The sequence below is a fragment of the Gossypium arboreum genome, chromosome 10 (assembly GCF_025698485.1).
Source record: "Gossypium arboreum isolate Shixiya-1 chromosome 10, ASM2569848v2, whole genome shotgun sequence".
Lineage (NCBI taxonomy): Eukaryota > Viridiplantae > Streptophyta > Magnoliopsida > Malvales > Malvaceae > Gossypium > Gossypium arboreum.
The window spans coordinates 128,544,839-128,561,104 of record NC_069079.1 but is presented as its reverse complement, the minus strand read 5'-3'; the positions used below and the strand labels follow the sequence as shown (position 1 = coordinate 128,561,104).

At 35.0% G+C, this 16,266-nt stretch overlaps 2 protein-coding genes across 4 annotated transcripts; both read left to right on the top strand.

Moving 5' to 3' along the window:
• Positions 1-1,221: 1,221 nt before the first annotated feature.
• Positions 1,222-3,444, top strand: LOC108462531 (disease resistance protein RPP8-like). Of its 3 annotated transcripts, none has more exons than XM_053020711.1 (2): positions 1,222-1,442; positions 1,699-3,444. In XM_053020711.1, the coding sequence occupies exon 2, from the start codon at positions 2,396-2,398 to the stop codon at positions 3,236-3,238; it is 843 nt and encodes a 280-aa protein (XP_052876671.1). In that variant the 5' UTR covers positions 1,222-1,442; positions 1,699-2,395; the 3' UTR covers positions 3,239-3,444. The 3 variants fall into 3 exon arrangements, with proteins under 3 accessions (XP_052876671.1, XP_052876670.1, XP_052876672.1); XM_053020710.1 differs by having other exon boundaries at positions 1,657-3,444; XM_053020712.1 differs by having other exon boundaries at positions 1,699-2,446.
• Positions 3,445-11,875: 8,431 nt separating this feature from the next.
• Positions 11,876-16,073, top strand: LOC108461301 (uncharacterized). Its single transcript, XM_017761105.2, has 6 exons — positions 11,876-12,324; positions 12,961-13,137; positions 13,234-13,383; positions 13,624-13,796; positions 13,911-13,978; positions 15,489-16,073. Exons 1-6 carry the CDS (start codon positions 12,097-12,099, stop codon positions 15,728-15,730), a joined length of 1,038 nt encoding a protein of 345 aa, XP_017616594.1. The 5' UTR covers positions 11,876-12,096; the 3' UTR covers positions 15,731-16,073.
• The last annotated feature ends 193 nt before the right edge of the window (positions 16,074-16,266 follow it).

The following is a 16,266-nucleotide window of genomic DNA, read 5'->3' as shown; positions in this document are numbered from 1 at the left end:
ATCTTTTATGCAAATTCTGAAGAATTTGTGTTATTGCTCAAATTCTCCCAATTTGCTTGATTGTTGGACTGCCTAGAACTGCAATACTTCTTCCTTTAAATAAATAATTATTTTATTTATAAAATATATCTAATTATTATTATATAAATTGTTTCAAATATTTTAATTTTTCTAAAAGACGTATGGTCAAATCAAACCAGGGTCGAACCTAGATAAGGAGTTTTCAAACATTGTCTCAGCCTAATTCGAATAATAGGCTTGATATTTTGTTCAAGTCCAACCCAATATAAAATAAAGTAATTCAAGCCTAGTTTAACTCGACATAAAATTGGTTTTTTTCCGATTGAAGTGAAAGTATAAATTGTAGCAATTAATTAATCAAATTGATCTAATTCGATTAATCGGTCAAACAGATCTAGATTGGTCAGAGGTCAGTTAAAGGTTTTTTGGAATTTTGGTTAATAGTTAATTCGGTTTGAAATTGGGTAATTAACCAAATTTAATAAATAATATTATATAGTATATGTATTAGGCTATTACTAATTCAATTAATTCGGTTAATTTGGTCAAATGAACATTATCAAAAAATTTATATATGTTTTATACTTGTTTTAAAATAAAAATAAAATTAAAACTTACAAATTTCGATTAACCGATCGAATTAACTAAAATATTTTGGTTCGGTTAATTTTTTTGAAAAAAATTTAGTTCGGTTAACAGTTAAAGGATTAAACAGTTCAATTAATTCGGTTAATACTAGTTTGGTTTGGTTAACCGTTTGAACAACAATACCTCGAATGATAAGATGAGCTTACACTTTTTGTCCAATCTCATTTTTCAAGCTTTTGCAAGCCTAATCATATTTCGAGACTCTATGTTTTTATTTTTAAGAATTTAGTTCATATGCTTTTCAAATTTCAAAGTTCAAGTTTAACAGTTAACATTATTATACTTTTTATTAAATTTATTGATGTGGTATTTTAAAATAAAAAAATATTTATGTGGTAGTCCTGCAATTAAAAAATATCATAATTAACTTCAATTTAACAAAAAAATAATAATGTTAATATTTAGACTTGAATTTTAAAATCTAAAAATAAAGTGACCAAATTTTTACAGTTAAAAATATAAAGACTAAATTCTAAGTTTTCAAAAAATGCAAGGATTTATAACATATTTTAACCAAATATAATCAATATTGGCGTTTTCTTTTTTGGATGCTGTAAACCATGAGCGATGGCTTTTGGGTCTTCAAATAGTTGTGGGACTTTGAGATAATTATCAAGTCAAACTTTTCTACATAAATTTGTGCAATTTTCTACATATACTTGTGAGTATTCAAAATAGTTATCAATTCAGAATTTTCGACCAACAGAAGAAATGGCGGATGCTATTGTTGTGTCCTGTAGCTGTTGAACCAGTTTTCATTGATGAAGTGATTGGTTAGTAATTTGATCAGATTCTATAGATTTTCATTAATGAAGTTTAGTTATCCAATGTTTTGTCTGATTGATCTTAGTTTTTTTCCTTGATAATCTACTAATGGTGGGTGATGTGTTGGTTGATATTAATTTACTGTATGAATTCAAAGTGCTTATTTAGTCTTTTATGAGAATTCACAAAATCCACTGTTGTTGAAACTCTTTCAATTTCCAGGATTGTTTTCCAGAGTTGATCAATCAGTTTGAGATATGGCAGGTGCTATTGTGTTCTTAGCTGTGGAAAGGATTTCAGATTTGCTCATCCATGAAGCAGTTTTTCTCAAAGATGTGAAAGATCAAGTTGAGAGCCTTAAGGCTGAACTGAAGCGTATGGAATGCTTCTTGAAGGACGCTGATCGTAACCCAGACCAAGACGAGCGTTTCTGCAATCGGGTGTCGGAGATCAGAGATCTTGCTTACGATGCTGAAGATGTTATCGACTCCTTCATTCTTGAATGTGCACATCAAGGAGGATTCCAAGGAATCGTCAAGAGATTCACCTCCATTTTCACCAAGCCTTTTCATTTACACAAAACAGGGGTGCAGGTCAAAGCAATCCAGATTAAGCTTAAAAACATTTCCAAGAGTCTTCCGGCCTATGAGATATCCGGTGAAGGAGAGGGGTCTAGCTCTATTTCTAGGGTGCAACAACAGTTAAGGAGGACATTCTCGCATGTTGAGGAAGAGAATGTCATTAGCTTGGGGGTTAGCATCAAGGATGTCCTAGCCCAATTGATGACTGAAGATGACAGACCCCACGCCGTCGTCTCAATAGTTGGTATGGGGGGGATCGGAAAGACTACTCTAGCCAGACAGTATATAAACACATTGATGTGAGACGACATTTCGATTGCTTAGCTTGGGTTTCTATAGCTCAACAATGTAAGCCAAGAGAAGTTTTGTTTGATGTCCTGATGAAAGTTAAACATGAAAGAGCATCAATTGATAATCTAAATGAGAATCAATTGGTTAAAAGACTTTCAAATGTTTTGAAAGAAAAGCAGTATTTGATAGTCTTCGATGATATCTGGAGAAGTGAAGATTGGGATATTCTTAAACCCGCTTTTCCACGAGGAAAAAAAGGAAGCAAATTTTTGTTCACAACACGCAATAAGAATGTAGCTTTAGTTGCTGATCCTTGCAACTCTCCGATAGAGCTCCCATTTCTTACAGATGATGAAAGTTGGAAGCTTTTTAGAAGCAAAGTATTCCCTCGAAACAAGATAGGTTCTCATGCCTGCTTGGAAGAATTTGAGAAATTCGGGAGACAGATGGTGAAGAAATGTGGGGGCTTGCCTCTAGCAATTGTTGTGTTGGGGGGCTTGCTAGCAACAAAACACTCATTGGTCCAGTGGGAGATGGTTCACAGAAATATCTTCAATGGACACTTAAGAGGGTTCCAACATGATCATCAATATCATGCAGTGCATGGAATTTTGGCTTTAAGCTACTACGATTTGCCTTATCATTTAAAGCCATGCTTTCTATATCTCAGTCATTATCCAGAAGATTGGGAGATATCAAAGAAGGAACTTATTCAATTATGGATTGCTGAAGGTTTCATTCCACCATCATTAGAAAGCAGCGAAATATTAATGGAGGATATAGGCGAACAATTCTTAGAAGAGCTCATAAATAGAAGTTTGGTTCAAGTTGTTAAGCGGGACTATACAGGAATAAATGTGAAAACATGTCGGATGCATGACCTCTTGAGGGACTTATGTATAGAGAAAGTATTGGAACCCACCATTCTTTGAAAGGTCAAATGGGGTGGGCACCGAAAGTAAAAAGTAATATTGGTTGGCAAGTTGGGTTAAAAGTTGGCATGGGATAATTGCAATTTTGGTCCCTAATTGTATAGGGACATTGCAAGTTGATCCTTGAACCTCAACTATAAATAGGCCTAACCATTGCTTACTTTCTTCATCCCATAATTGCCATTCTCTACTTAAGGCATTATTCTCTCTCTATTTGTAAATTTCACTTGTAATTTTGGAGTGAAATATATTTGGTAGTGCCCGAGGACGTAGGCAAAATTTTTGAACCTCGTTAAAATTCGTGTTCTTTATTATTTGTTTTGCATATTTTGTGAATGTGATTGTAGTGATTTATTGTGCTATTAAATTACGATAGAGGATATTCTCGCTAGGAAAGACTTGGTATTTAAGTGATCTTCGTGATCTACCTCTCTTTCCGGAATTGAACTTGTGTGATTTTTCAAGACAATAATTTTACTCTTTCACACGCTCCGCGCAACAATTGGTACCAGAGTCGGGAATACGACCGTTTACGGTACTATTCACGATATAAAGACTATTCACGATACAAGACTATTCACGATACGGTACTATTTACTTAATACTTGACTGTTCACGTATCTGATGAGTTGGGATTGAGGAGAAAATGGCAGCAAAGATCGCCATCGCAAGGACTCATCGTGACAAATGCAAAATTTGAAGTAGAGAAATTTGACGGTACCAATAATTTTGGTATGTGGCAATGTGAGATCCTGGATGTCTTATGTCGCAAGAGCTAGATATAGCCCTTGAAGAAAAACCCGACAAGATGGATGACAAGGAGTGGGCCAAGATCAATAGACAAAGCGTGTGGTACAATCCGCCTATGTTTGGCCAAAGAGCGAATACTCGTCATGAGGAGACATCAATGAAGAAGTTATGGGATACACTGGAAGAAAAGTTTCTAACGAAAAGTCTTGAAAATAGGCTTTATATGAAAAAGAAACTTTATCGATTCACGTATACACCGGTATGTCGATGAATGACCATGTGAACTCATTCAATAAAATTTTAGCAGACTTGCTAAATTTGGATGAGAAATTTGAAGATGAAGACAAGGCATTATTGTTGTTGAATTCCCTTCCTGATGAATATGATCATCTTACCACCACATTGCTTCATGGGAAGGACACGATCACATTTGATGCAGTCTGTAGTGCGTTGTATAGATCTGAGACTCGAAAGAAAGATAAAAGAGATCACAGAGATACAACCGCAGAAGTCTTAACGAAGAAGAGGTCGTTCACACAAAGACAGATCGGTAGAAGGGAAAGTCCAAAGGGAGACCCGCCAAAGATGAATGTGCCTTTTGCCGTGAAAAAGGGCATTGGAAAAATAATTGTCCTAAGCTACAAAAGGGCAAGGCTATTTCTAATGCATGTGTAGCGGAGCATGATGAGGAGTCAGACTTTAGCTTGGTTGGCATGGCAATGGCATGTCAAACGGATGAGTGGATTTTGGATTCAGGATGTACTTACCATATGTGTCCTAATAAGGACTGGTTTTCTAGTCTTAAAGAGCTAGAAGGTGAAATTGTTCTTATGGGCAATGATAGTGCTTGTAAGACAATGGGAGTGGGTACAGTCCAATTGAAGAATCACGACGGCTCAATCCAAGTCTTGACAGATGTTCGCTACGTACCTAGCCTGAAGAAAAATCTCATCTCATTAGGGGCCCTAGAATCTAAAGGGCTCACAATCACTTTGAGAAATGGATTACTAAAAGTAGTAGCTGGGCAATTGACGGTGATGAAAGGCACAAGAAGAAATAACTTGTACTTTTTAAATGGAAGTACAGTTATTGGATCAACATCAACAATTTCTACAAAAAATGTAGATTCAGAGGCTACCAGATTATGGCATATGCGATTGGGACATGCTGGTGAAAAAGCTTTGCAGATATTGGGGAAGCAAGGCTTGTTGAAAGGTGCAAATTCTTGCAAAATGGAATTTGTGAACATTGTGTTCGGGCAAGCGAAGAGGGTAAAATTTGGTCCAAGAATTCACAATACGAAAGGAATTCGGACTACGCTCACGATGATGTGGGGACCTACCAAAGTAGCTTCTTTGGGAGGTATGCACTATTTTGTTACTTTTGTTGATGATTATTCAAGAAAAGTATGGGTGTATCTAATGAAAAGAAAAGTGAAGTTTTGGATGCATTTCGAAATGGAAGAAGATGGTGGAGACTCGACCGGTCGAAAGGTCAAACGACTTCGATCGATAATGGTACCGAGTACAAAACGATCCATTTCTACAAGTATGCCAAGATGAGGGCATTGTGCGACACTTCAATCGTTGGGATACACCACGCAGAATGGGGTGGCAGAACGCATGAATCGAACTATACCGAGAAAGTTCGATGTATGTTGTCCAATCTTGGATTGGACAAAGAATTTTAATGAGACAGTTACATATGCGTGCCATCTAATTAATCGCTTGCCATCACCGCAATAAATGGAAAAACTCCTATGGAGATGTGGACTGGTAAATCACATCGATTATGATTCTTTACATGTATTTGGTTCCACCTTGCATATTATCATGTAAAGAATCTAAGTTAGACCCAAGAGCAAAGAAAGCATTATTCTTGGGTATAACGATGGAGTAAAAGGATACCCGTCTCGTGTCCTAATACAAGGAAAATTGTTTTCGAGAGAGATGTGACTTTTGATGAATCAACCATGTTGAAGTACAAGGATTCACAAAGGATGACAAAACCAGAGTACTTTGCGCAGTGGAGCTTGAAAAGGTTAACGATGATCCAGCTAATATTGGAGGGACAAATGATGAAGAGGTTCCTACCCAAGAACCTCTACAGCAACAAGATTCAATTGCATATAGAAGGCCAAGAAGAGAGATTCGTAAGCCTGCTCGCTTTGATGATATAGTGGCCTATGCATTTCCAATTGCAGATGATGATGTTCCTTCTACTTACACAGAATAAGTAACCCTGATGGTGTAAAGTGGAAGCAAGCAATGAATGAAGAAATGCAGTCTCTTCATAAAAATAAGACCTGGGAGTTGGTGACACTACCCAAGGGAAAGAAGGCAATTGGATGCAAATGGGTATATGCAAAGAAGGAAGGATTTCCTGATAAAATTGAAATTCGATACAAGGCTAGATTGGTAGCAAAGGGTTACGCTCAGAAAGAAGGAATAGATTACAATGAAGTGTTTTCTCCAGTTGTGAAGCATTCGTCTATTCGGATTTTGCTAGCCTTGGTTGCGCAATATGATCTTGAACTAGTTCAGCTTGATGTGAAGACCGCGTTTTTACACGGTGATTTGGAAGAGGAAATCTATATGACTCAGCCAGATGGATTCAAGGTTGCTGGAAAAGAAAATTGGGTTTGCAAACTGACAAAGTCGCTTTATGGATTGAAGCAATCTCCGAGGCAGTGGTACAAGCGATTTGATCAGTTCATGAAAGGGCAAAGGTACACAAGAAGTAAATTTGATCATTGCGTGTATTTTCGAAGCTACAAGAAGAAACTTTCATATACTTGCTCTTATATGTTGATGATATGCTAATAGCATCTAAGAGCAAAGTTGAGATTGAAAGATTGAAGACTCAACTCAATCTCGAGTTTGAGATGAAAGATCTAGGAGAAGCTAAAAAGATTCTCGGCATGGAAATATGGAGAGATAGAGCTCATAATAGAGTTAGCTTGTTTCAGAAGCAGTATTTGAAAAAGGTACTACAGCAGTTTGGCATGAACGAGCAGACAAAACCTGTAAGTACCCCGTTGGCTTCTCATTTCAAGCTTTCTGCACAGCTATCTCCTTCGACGAATACGGAACGAGAATACATGTTGCAAGTTCCGTATTCTAATGCAGTGGGTAGCTTGATGTATGCAATGGTGTGTACAAGACCCGACATTTCACAGGCAGTTAGTATAGTGAGCAGGTATATGCATAATCCTGGAAAAGGACATTGGCAAGCTGTGAAATGGATTCTACGGTATATTCAGAAGACCGTGGATGTTGGATTACTGTTCAAGCAGGATAATACACTTGGTAAAGGTGTTATTGGGTACGTTGATTCTGACTATGCCGGTGATTTGGACAAGCGAAGATCAACCACCGGTTATGTGTTTACACTTGCTGGAGGACCAATAAGTTGAAGTCTACACTACGTCTACTGATTACATTGTCAACCACGAAGTTTAGTACATGGTCGTAACAGAGTCAGTAAAGGAGGCTATTTGGTTACAAGGTATGGCTAAAACCTTGGGGTTGGTTCAGAGCATATTAACGTGTATTGTGATAGTCAAACCGCTATTCATTTAGCAAAGAATCAAGTCTATCATGCACGCATAAAACATATCGACGCACGATTCCATTTTGTGCGGAAATTATTGAAGAGGGAAAATTTGTCTTCGAAGATCAAGACCGCAGATAATCCCGCAGATATGATGACCAAGGTGGTAATAGAACCAAGTTCAAACATTGTTTGAACTTGATTAATATACCGCAAGTTTAACAGTTGAAGAAGGCACTATCAAGTATTGTTGTCAAAAGCAGAAGAATTGTGTGAAGATAAGATTATCCTAATCAAATCTTCAAGGTGGAGATTATTGGAACCCACCATTCTTTGAAAAGTCAAATGGGTGGGCACCGAAAGTAGAAAGTAATATTGGTTGGCAAGTTGGGTTAAAGTTGGCATGGGATAATTGCAATTTTGGTCCCTAATTGTATAGGGACATTGCAAGTTGATCCTTGAACCTCAACTATAAATAGGCCTAACCATTTCTTACTTTCTTCATCCCATAATTGCCATTCTCTACTTAAGGCATTATTCTCTCTCTATTTGTAAATTTCACTTGTAATTTTGGAGTGAAATATATTTGGTAGTGCCCGAGGACGTAGGCAAAATTTCTTGAACCTCGTTAAAATTCGGTATTCTTTATTATTTGTTTTGCATATTTTGTGAATGTGATTGTAGTGATTTATTGTGCTATTAAATTACGATAGAGGGATATTCTGGCTAGGAAAGACTTGGTATTTAAGTGATCTTCGTGATCTACCTCTCTTTCCTGGGAATTGAACTTGGTGTGATTTTTCAGTACAATAATTTTACTCTTTCACACGCTTCCGCGCAACAGAAAGCAAGAGAGGAGAAATTCTTGGAAATTGTTCAGCCACCATTGACTGAACTTAATGTGACATTGGCGAAATTTATGCTACGAAGAATTGCTATTCATCCTAGCAAAAGGCATGTTTCTTTGAAAGGAGAACATCTAAAGCTACGTTCTTTGTTGCTATTTCAGAATGCGGAATTGATAAAACTCCACATTTCAGAATGCAAAAACTTCAAGTTTTTAAGGGTGTTGAATCTTGTGAGAAGGGATGTCGACAAATGGCATGTTTCATTTGAAATTGGTAATCTCCATCATTTGAGGTAGTTGAAGATACAAGGTAATCAAATCATCTTACCCCACACTACTGGCCAGTTGAAGAGTTTACACACTCTATATCTCCAATGAGGGTCAAAATTAGTAATTCCTAATGTTCTATTCAAGTTAGAACGTTTAAGACATATTTTACTATATGCTCGAGGCTCTAAGTCGTGGATGAAAGAAGCATTGCAATGGCGGTCGAGGTTTTGTTCAAACAACGTTGAAACGTTGAAGTATATAGTAGTGGACAAGAAGTTAATTGAAAACAATATGGTGCTTAGGTTGACTAATATTCAACGTTTAGGAATAGTATTTAATAGACTGAAAGATGTGAAGCCTATCTTAATGTTGCTGATTAATTTGCATCGTCTTAGGTCTTTGTATATGGAGTTTTATTTGGGTCCAATCTCAATATCTTTTTCAGATTTGGAACTCCTTCCTCAATGTCATCACCTTTCTAAACTAGAATTAAGAGGAGAGATAAAAGAAGATCTATGTCCAAGCCATCATGTTTCGAAATTTCTTCCGCCAAACATTGTCAAGTTAGCATTGTGTTCCTCCAAGATGATTCATGATCCAATGGGAGTACTGAAAAATCTGCCTTGTTTGAGAATTCTTAGATTAAGGGACAATGCTTATGTGGGGACTAAAATGATTTGCTCGATTCATGGGTTTCTTCAACTTGATTCTCTTGAAATGATTTCTCTACGAGAGTTAAAGGAGTGGGAGATAGAAAAAGGCGCAATGTCACGTCTCCGAAGTTTGCATCTCAATGACATTTATAACTTGAAAATGATTCCGGAAAGGCTAAGGTATATTATCACTCTCCAAGAATTAAAACTAACAGACATGAGGAGGTCACTAGAAGAGAAGATTCAAGTGAAAAATGAAACAAAAGGAGAAGATTTCTATAAAGTGCGCCACATTCCCTCCATCCAAATACGATAGTTATTATTTCATAATTTCCATTTTCATATATTTGATTATTACTAGTATAGAAAAATGATGATGATGATGATGATGATGATATGTATACTCCATTTTCTTCTTGACGAAGGAACTCACTCTTCGTAAGGCACTAAGCGATTTGGGATGCACATAGCAGAGATAGGCAGCTGCTTTGTTTGAAGAACCACCACAGCTCCATCAAATTGATTATGGTAGTTGATTTGAGTGTCTTTATAAATAGTTTCCTTTGCATGTAATCATGGTGTGTGGCTGATCTTTTGATTTAGACTTTATTATAAAGTTTTAAAGTTTTCCATAAATATTTTAAAAAATTAATATTTCAAGTAGATAAAAATTTCAATATCTCTTATATAGTTTATTTTAGAAATACTTTTTTACATAATAATTTTTATTTGAAATATAAAAATTAAGATTAAATAAAATGGAATCAAGTTTAGTTTCATTAATGCCAATTTTTTAAACTTGTGAACTAAAACCATTCAAATAGTATCGATTCGGATAGATTTTCAATTTTTGATTTTTCTTTGTTCTAATTAATATAAAAATTAAAATTATATTATATTTCATAACAATAAAAAATAATAAGCTTTACAATTTATAATAAAATAACTCAAACTTAAATTGAAGGGTACAAAATCCTTTTCTTATTTTCATTAACAAAAATTAAATTAAATTTCCTATGAATCAACTGGCGATTGCAAGAGAATAAAGATAATCACTTCCGCAGCTGATCTTCCTATAGGTGAAGAAAAGTATACAATAGCGGCGGTGCTATCGCGTGAGAAACAAAAAACAACGGTGTTTCCGGGAGGGACAAACGTGGAAGCATCTGATTGGAGAACAATATTAACCGACCTTAGTATCCAACACGTGGTAGAAAAAGAAAATTCCAAACTGAAAGAATATTCGTTCCAGTATATCCTATAGAAGTAAAAACCACCTACAACCGTTACCATGATACCACCCTCTGAGTGGTTTTTATTTTGATAAATATTAGTAATATTTATTTTTATTATTTGAAAGGATTTTGACATCAAAATTAGACATGTGTTAGATTTATTTTTATTATTTTATTAATTTTTATAAGATAGTGAATAATTTTTAAAATATATAATTAGTTTTTAAGAAATACTTTTAGAAGAATTATAGTTTTTAAATAGAGCTAGCTTTTGAAGAGAAGAAAGATAATTATTTATTTTATATAATATATATTTAAAATAAAGTAAACATCACACGTGACATCAAACTGAATTAAACAGTTAGTATTAATATGGATATAGATGATATCTCGTTTTATCAAGTTATATATCAATGGCATAAAGAGTGGTGACTAAATCTTTTGTCGGTACCTTAAAAACTAAGGTTCAAATCTTGTTATTAGCATTCACTATTCCAATTTGTAACATGTATCGATTTGCCTTAAATATGTCCTACATGTACCCTATCTTGATTTATTTTGATTAGGGTTAAATCATTTTGAGGCTTGAATTTAGTAATTTTTCTCACATTGGGGTCTAATTTTTTTTTGTCCAAGTTAGGCTTTGAACTTGGCAACTATTCTCACATTGAGACCTAAACTTTTTTTTGTCCAAATTAGGTGTTGAACTTGGTAAATTTCCTAGATTGAGGTCTAATCTTTTTTTTTGTCCAAGTTAATCATTAAAAAAAATTAAAGCTCAAGTCACAATGTGGGAACAATTACCAAGTTCAAACCTTATTATAAGAATAACTACTAAGTTCAGGGACTAACTTAGAAAAAAGTTCAAACGCCAATGTAAAAATAGTTGTCTAATTTAAGCCTCAGAGTTGAAATAATTATCAAAGTTCAAGGCCTAACTCAGACCAAAGAAAATATTTAAGACCCCGTTATAAGAATAAGTACCAAATTTAAGCCCTAAATAACTTTTAACCCTTTCGATTAAGATCCAAATATATTTCAATTATCACTTTGATCCTGATTGATTTTCTTATAACACATATTTTAATTATCAATTAAATAGTATTTATAGTAGTTGATTTTTATATATGTATTAATTTATGATTGTATTTATAATTATAATAGTAAAATAAAAAAAAACTATCAAACAAATATATAAGGAAATAATTATTAAAAAAAAGTGTTTTAGGAAAAGATTGACTTGATAGAAAAGTCAGATAGATCAACGGCTGTACACAAAGAGGGAAGTCGATTCGGTAGATTTAGATAGTAACTGATTAACATTAAAACGGCATCGTCTAACTCAACCTGTCGTAAAAAAAAAAAAAAAAGAATATGCGAAGACTGAAACTTTTGTAAGAAGCATAAAGAAAAAGAACAACAAATAAAGCAAAAATCTTTAAATTCAAGCTTTGATTTTTGTTCCTATAAAACCAAAGCTCTGTTTCTTTTTACCTAATAAATTTGCAATCTTTGGTAAATTTTGCAACTATTTTTGGGTTACATTTAGATATGCAGACGGAAGCAAGAGTTGGTGTGGTAAATTCAAGCCCAGGAGGAGGAGGAACAAATGGTGGGGTTGAAACAACAAGCTTGAAATTTAAGCAGCAACAGCAAGAGTTATTACAAGCACAAAAAACCCAGATCGGTACTGTCTCTCAGTTGCTTGCTGGTGGGGTTGCTGGTGCTTTAAGCAAAACTTGTACTGCTCCTCTTGCTCGTCTCACCATTCTCTTTCAGGTTTTGGTTCTTTTTAGCTATTTTTGTTCACCTTTTTTTAAAGATAGCTTGGGGTGTGTTTGAGATGGTTTTGGGGTTAATTGTATTTTGGTTTGATTTAATTTATTTTAAAAAATGACGGTTTGGTAGTATTTTGATGAATTTTGCATTAAAGATGATAACTTTGGGAAATATTGATGTATGTTTTGTCAATTGATGAAAGTGTATAGGGCAGCAAAAACTCTGATTACCTTTTAGTATACTTTGGTTATGTATTTGTAAGTCATTGCACAAATTGTTTATACAAATATGGAGTTAAATTATCTTTGAGGGTGACATGAATGTCTATGAATTCTGGAAACGGATATTGTCTTCACCTTTTGTGTATGAAACAATAATATGATAGGGTAGCTTATGCATTTCAAATTAGTTGGGTTAAGCTATGTATAATGTCTATGCAATGAGCCTTTCATGCGTGGATACTGATAAAATGTTTCTATTCTCCATCCATTATTTGTTGAGTCCTCGTTTTAGATTCTGTCATCCAATCTTCATGGCATTTGCTTGCTATCATAACTAGTTTATTGTATGTGTTTTTGCCTTTCCATGAATTGGCAACCCTGTGATAACCTTGTTTTTTGTCATCATATCTTGTAGGTGCAAGGTATGCATTCTGATGCTGCCACATTAAGAAAAGCTAGTATATGGCGTGAAGCATCACGAATTGTTGGTGAAGAAGGTTTCAGAGCCTTCTGGAAAGGGAATCTTGTGACTATCGCACATCGTCTGCCGTATTCTTCTTTAAATTTCTATGCTTATGAGCAGTATAAGAAGGTTGGTACTAAGATTCTAGACACCATACTCTTTGACGTTCTCTGTTTCTTTTCAGCATTTTTCTTCTAACATTTTGATAATTATTCTTTGTTTCAGTTACTATATATGCTTCCAGGATTGGAAAATCATGGTAAGAGTATGAGTGCCGACATTTGCATACATTTTGTGGGCGGTGGCTTGGCAGGAATTACTGCTGCATCTGCTACATATCCACTGGATCTTGTTAGAACACGTCTCGCAGCCCAGGTTATATTCATATGCCCTTAACAAAATAATTTTCATTGCTTTACGTAGGTTAATAATTTTTTTCATTTTCATTTGTTCTCGTTTTCCTGATATCAACTGAACTTGTATCACCAATGGCTAGTTCACATGACGGAGATGCATGCACATGCTTCCATTTGGGTCTTAAAGGGTTTCTTGATTTACATTATTTACAACTAGGAGTGATATTTAAACATCTCTATTTTTCTTCTATATATACAGACAAATGATACATACTACAGAGGCATTTGGCATGCTTTACGAACTATTTGCAAAGATGAGGGGGTTTTAGGCCTATACAAAGGACTTGGAACGACTCTCTTAGGTGTTGGACCCAGCATAGCAATTAGCTTTTCAGTATATGAGAGCTTGAGGTCTTTTTGGCAGTCACGCAGGTAATTAATCATCTTAGAACAATAAATGGTGTCTTCTAATTATTATTTCATAAATCATTACTCTTTTAAGCTCAATTCGTTTCTCTCTTTTTTTCTTAATCAACTTCACATTAGGCCCCATGATTCCACTGTCGTGGTCAGTCTAACTTGTGGCAGTCTTTCTGGGGTTGCATCATCAACAGGTGAGTAATCTTTTTACATTGCAAATTTCTGAAATCTGTGATTTAGTTTCATTATTTTCTTTTTTTTTGGTTATTTACCAAACGAGCACTTAATTTGATGTTGCCTTCGAGATAGTTTACACTTGTGTGGATCCACTTCACTGCATTGTTCTATTTTTCCTGAATAACTATCTTTTAGGTAAATGTTTTCTCTATTTTCAGTTGTATATTGCTAGATCATGTTGCGTAACTTGTCGTTCGTAATGCTGTTTTGGCAGAAACATTTTTGGTTGAAATGCTTAAAAGTTAATTTGATCTAACAATGTCATTATTTAACTATAGAGGTTAATACTTTTAGCTGTTTACTATGCTTTTGGTGCAGAGAAGCAGGTTACGGTGCAGGCTCTGCATTAAGAATCTAAACCAGATTGCATCCTAGAGCCGTGACCCAAACCGGAGTTGTTTTTTGTAATGGCATGAGAGGTTTAGTAAGGAAGTCAACAAGAAATTTACCATTTTTCTCTTCTCTACCGTTATTTATTCTTATGTCAAACTTGGTTATAACTTTGCTCTACTACGGGTTTTTTCCAACAACTTTTCTCCCCAAGGATTGCAGTTTGTCCCGTAATGCTCTACTCTCAGGTGAACTAATACTGCTTCCTCAAGATATCAGTATGAGAGAGGTATCCTCCTTGAGGTATGCGTCTCGGTTAGGCTTAGTGGATCGAAGTCCTTGTGACGTTGCTGGTGCTTTTTTCCAGGAACTCTCCATTAATTTGTACCAAATGTGGAGTAAACTCAATAATTTACATAGGCCAGATATTTTACTAACAAAATAGTGATTCAAACGTGTGAGCAGGGTCAAACTACTAGCTTCTATTAATGGAAGCTAATCATTATTCCTTATGAAAAAGACAATTGTGGGTGAGATTGTGTGGCCTTGACATGGTTTCGGTCACATTTTGTGGTGTTGTGTTTATCTCTCATCTCTTAGGTTTTCCTTGGGGTACTCAGGTTGTAACCAGGTTTCTAGCTTTTGCATAGATCTTTTTTACTTGCTGCAAAAGATCTATAAGGGGTTGAGTGTAATACCCATTCGGGTCAGTCTAAACCCGCGTTTAATATTACTTACATTGCCAATGGTAGTTCTTGTTGACTTTCTTACTGAATCATGTTGACCATAACACAATTTAATTGCTTTCTCCTTTTTATGATCAAATGTTCAATTATTGGTTTCTGGCATTCAAGTTAAGGATTCCTTAGTTGGCAGGGAAGTCATCGTTTGAAAGCTTGTTTTCAATGTTAAATTATAAATATGTGATAGCATGCTGTTTGTTGATAGCTTGGATTTTTTCACTTTAGCAGTTGAAACTAGCATATTTATTGAGAAAATTTCTGTGCGATTACGTTGTTTGGTTGGTTTGTGTTTCTGAGTAGAGCCTCTTGGTGATATTGTCATCGATGAATTGCCTTTTAACGTGTTGGATAAAGCAATTCATGACTCTTTCATTTGTGTTCTCTATAAATGCAGCAATATTTCCATTGGATCTCATTAGGCGACGGAAACAGTTAGAGGGAGCTGGTGGACGAGCCCGTGTTTACAAAACAGGGCTTTTTGGCACATTTAAACACATATTCCAGACCGAAGGCTTTCGTGGCTTATATAGAGGGATATTGCCTGAATATTACAAAGTGGTACCCGGTGTCGGTATATGTTTCATGACCTATGAAACATTGAAGACCCTTTTAGCAGATGTTACCACAAAATTATAGTTCGTTTTCTTAAATCCAACTGTTCGAACCGCAACTGAAACTACAGATTGGTTGAATTGGTTTATGTGATAGCACAACACAATTTAACTTTCATAGCTCATTTTGCAGTGGCAGATTTTGTTATGCTACTGTGATAAATACATTTTTCCATGTATATAGATGGATGGTGACATACATTTCAAGTGTACCCTATGATGTCTGCATCGTTAAAGATTCAATATCGATGGTGGTCATCTACGAACACCCTTTTCCCAGGTTCAAGTTTTTACTTAATTGCAGAAATCATTGGCATGTATCATTACATTCATAACTTAAATTTTTAGTAATATTTTACCTCTTACAATGAGTCTTTGGATTATATCTGCTGTAATTTTATCAATAATCTTAAAAGTTGCAGGGGCTGAAAATTCTGCAACTTTACTCATGCATAAATTGTAGTGCTTTTCAGATCATTTTCGTCTTTTGAAGAATTATGATCTCGGTGGTAAAAGTCCAATACAAGGCCTTTGTATTAGGAGTTATAATGCATTTTGTTC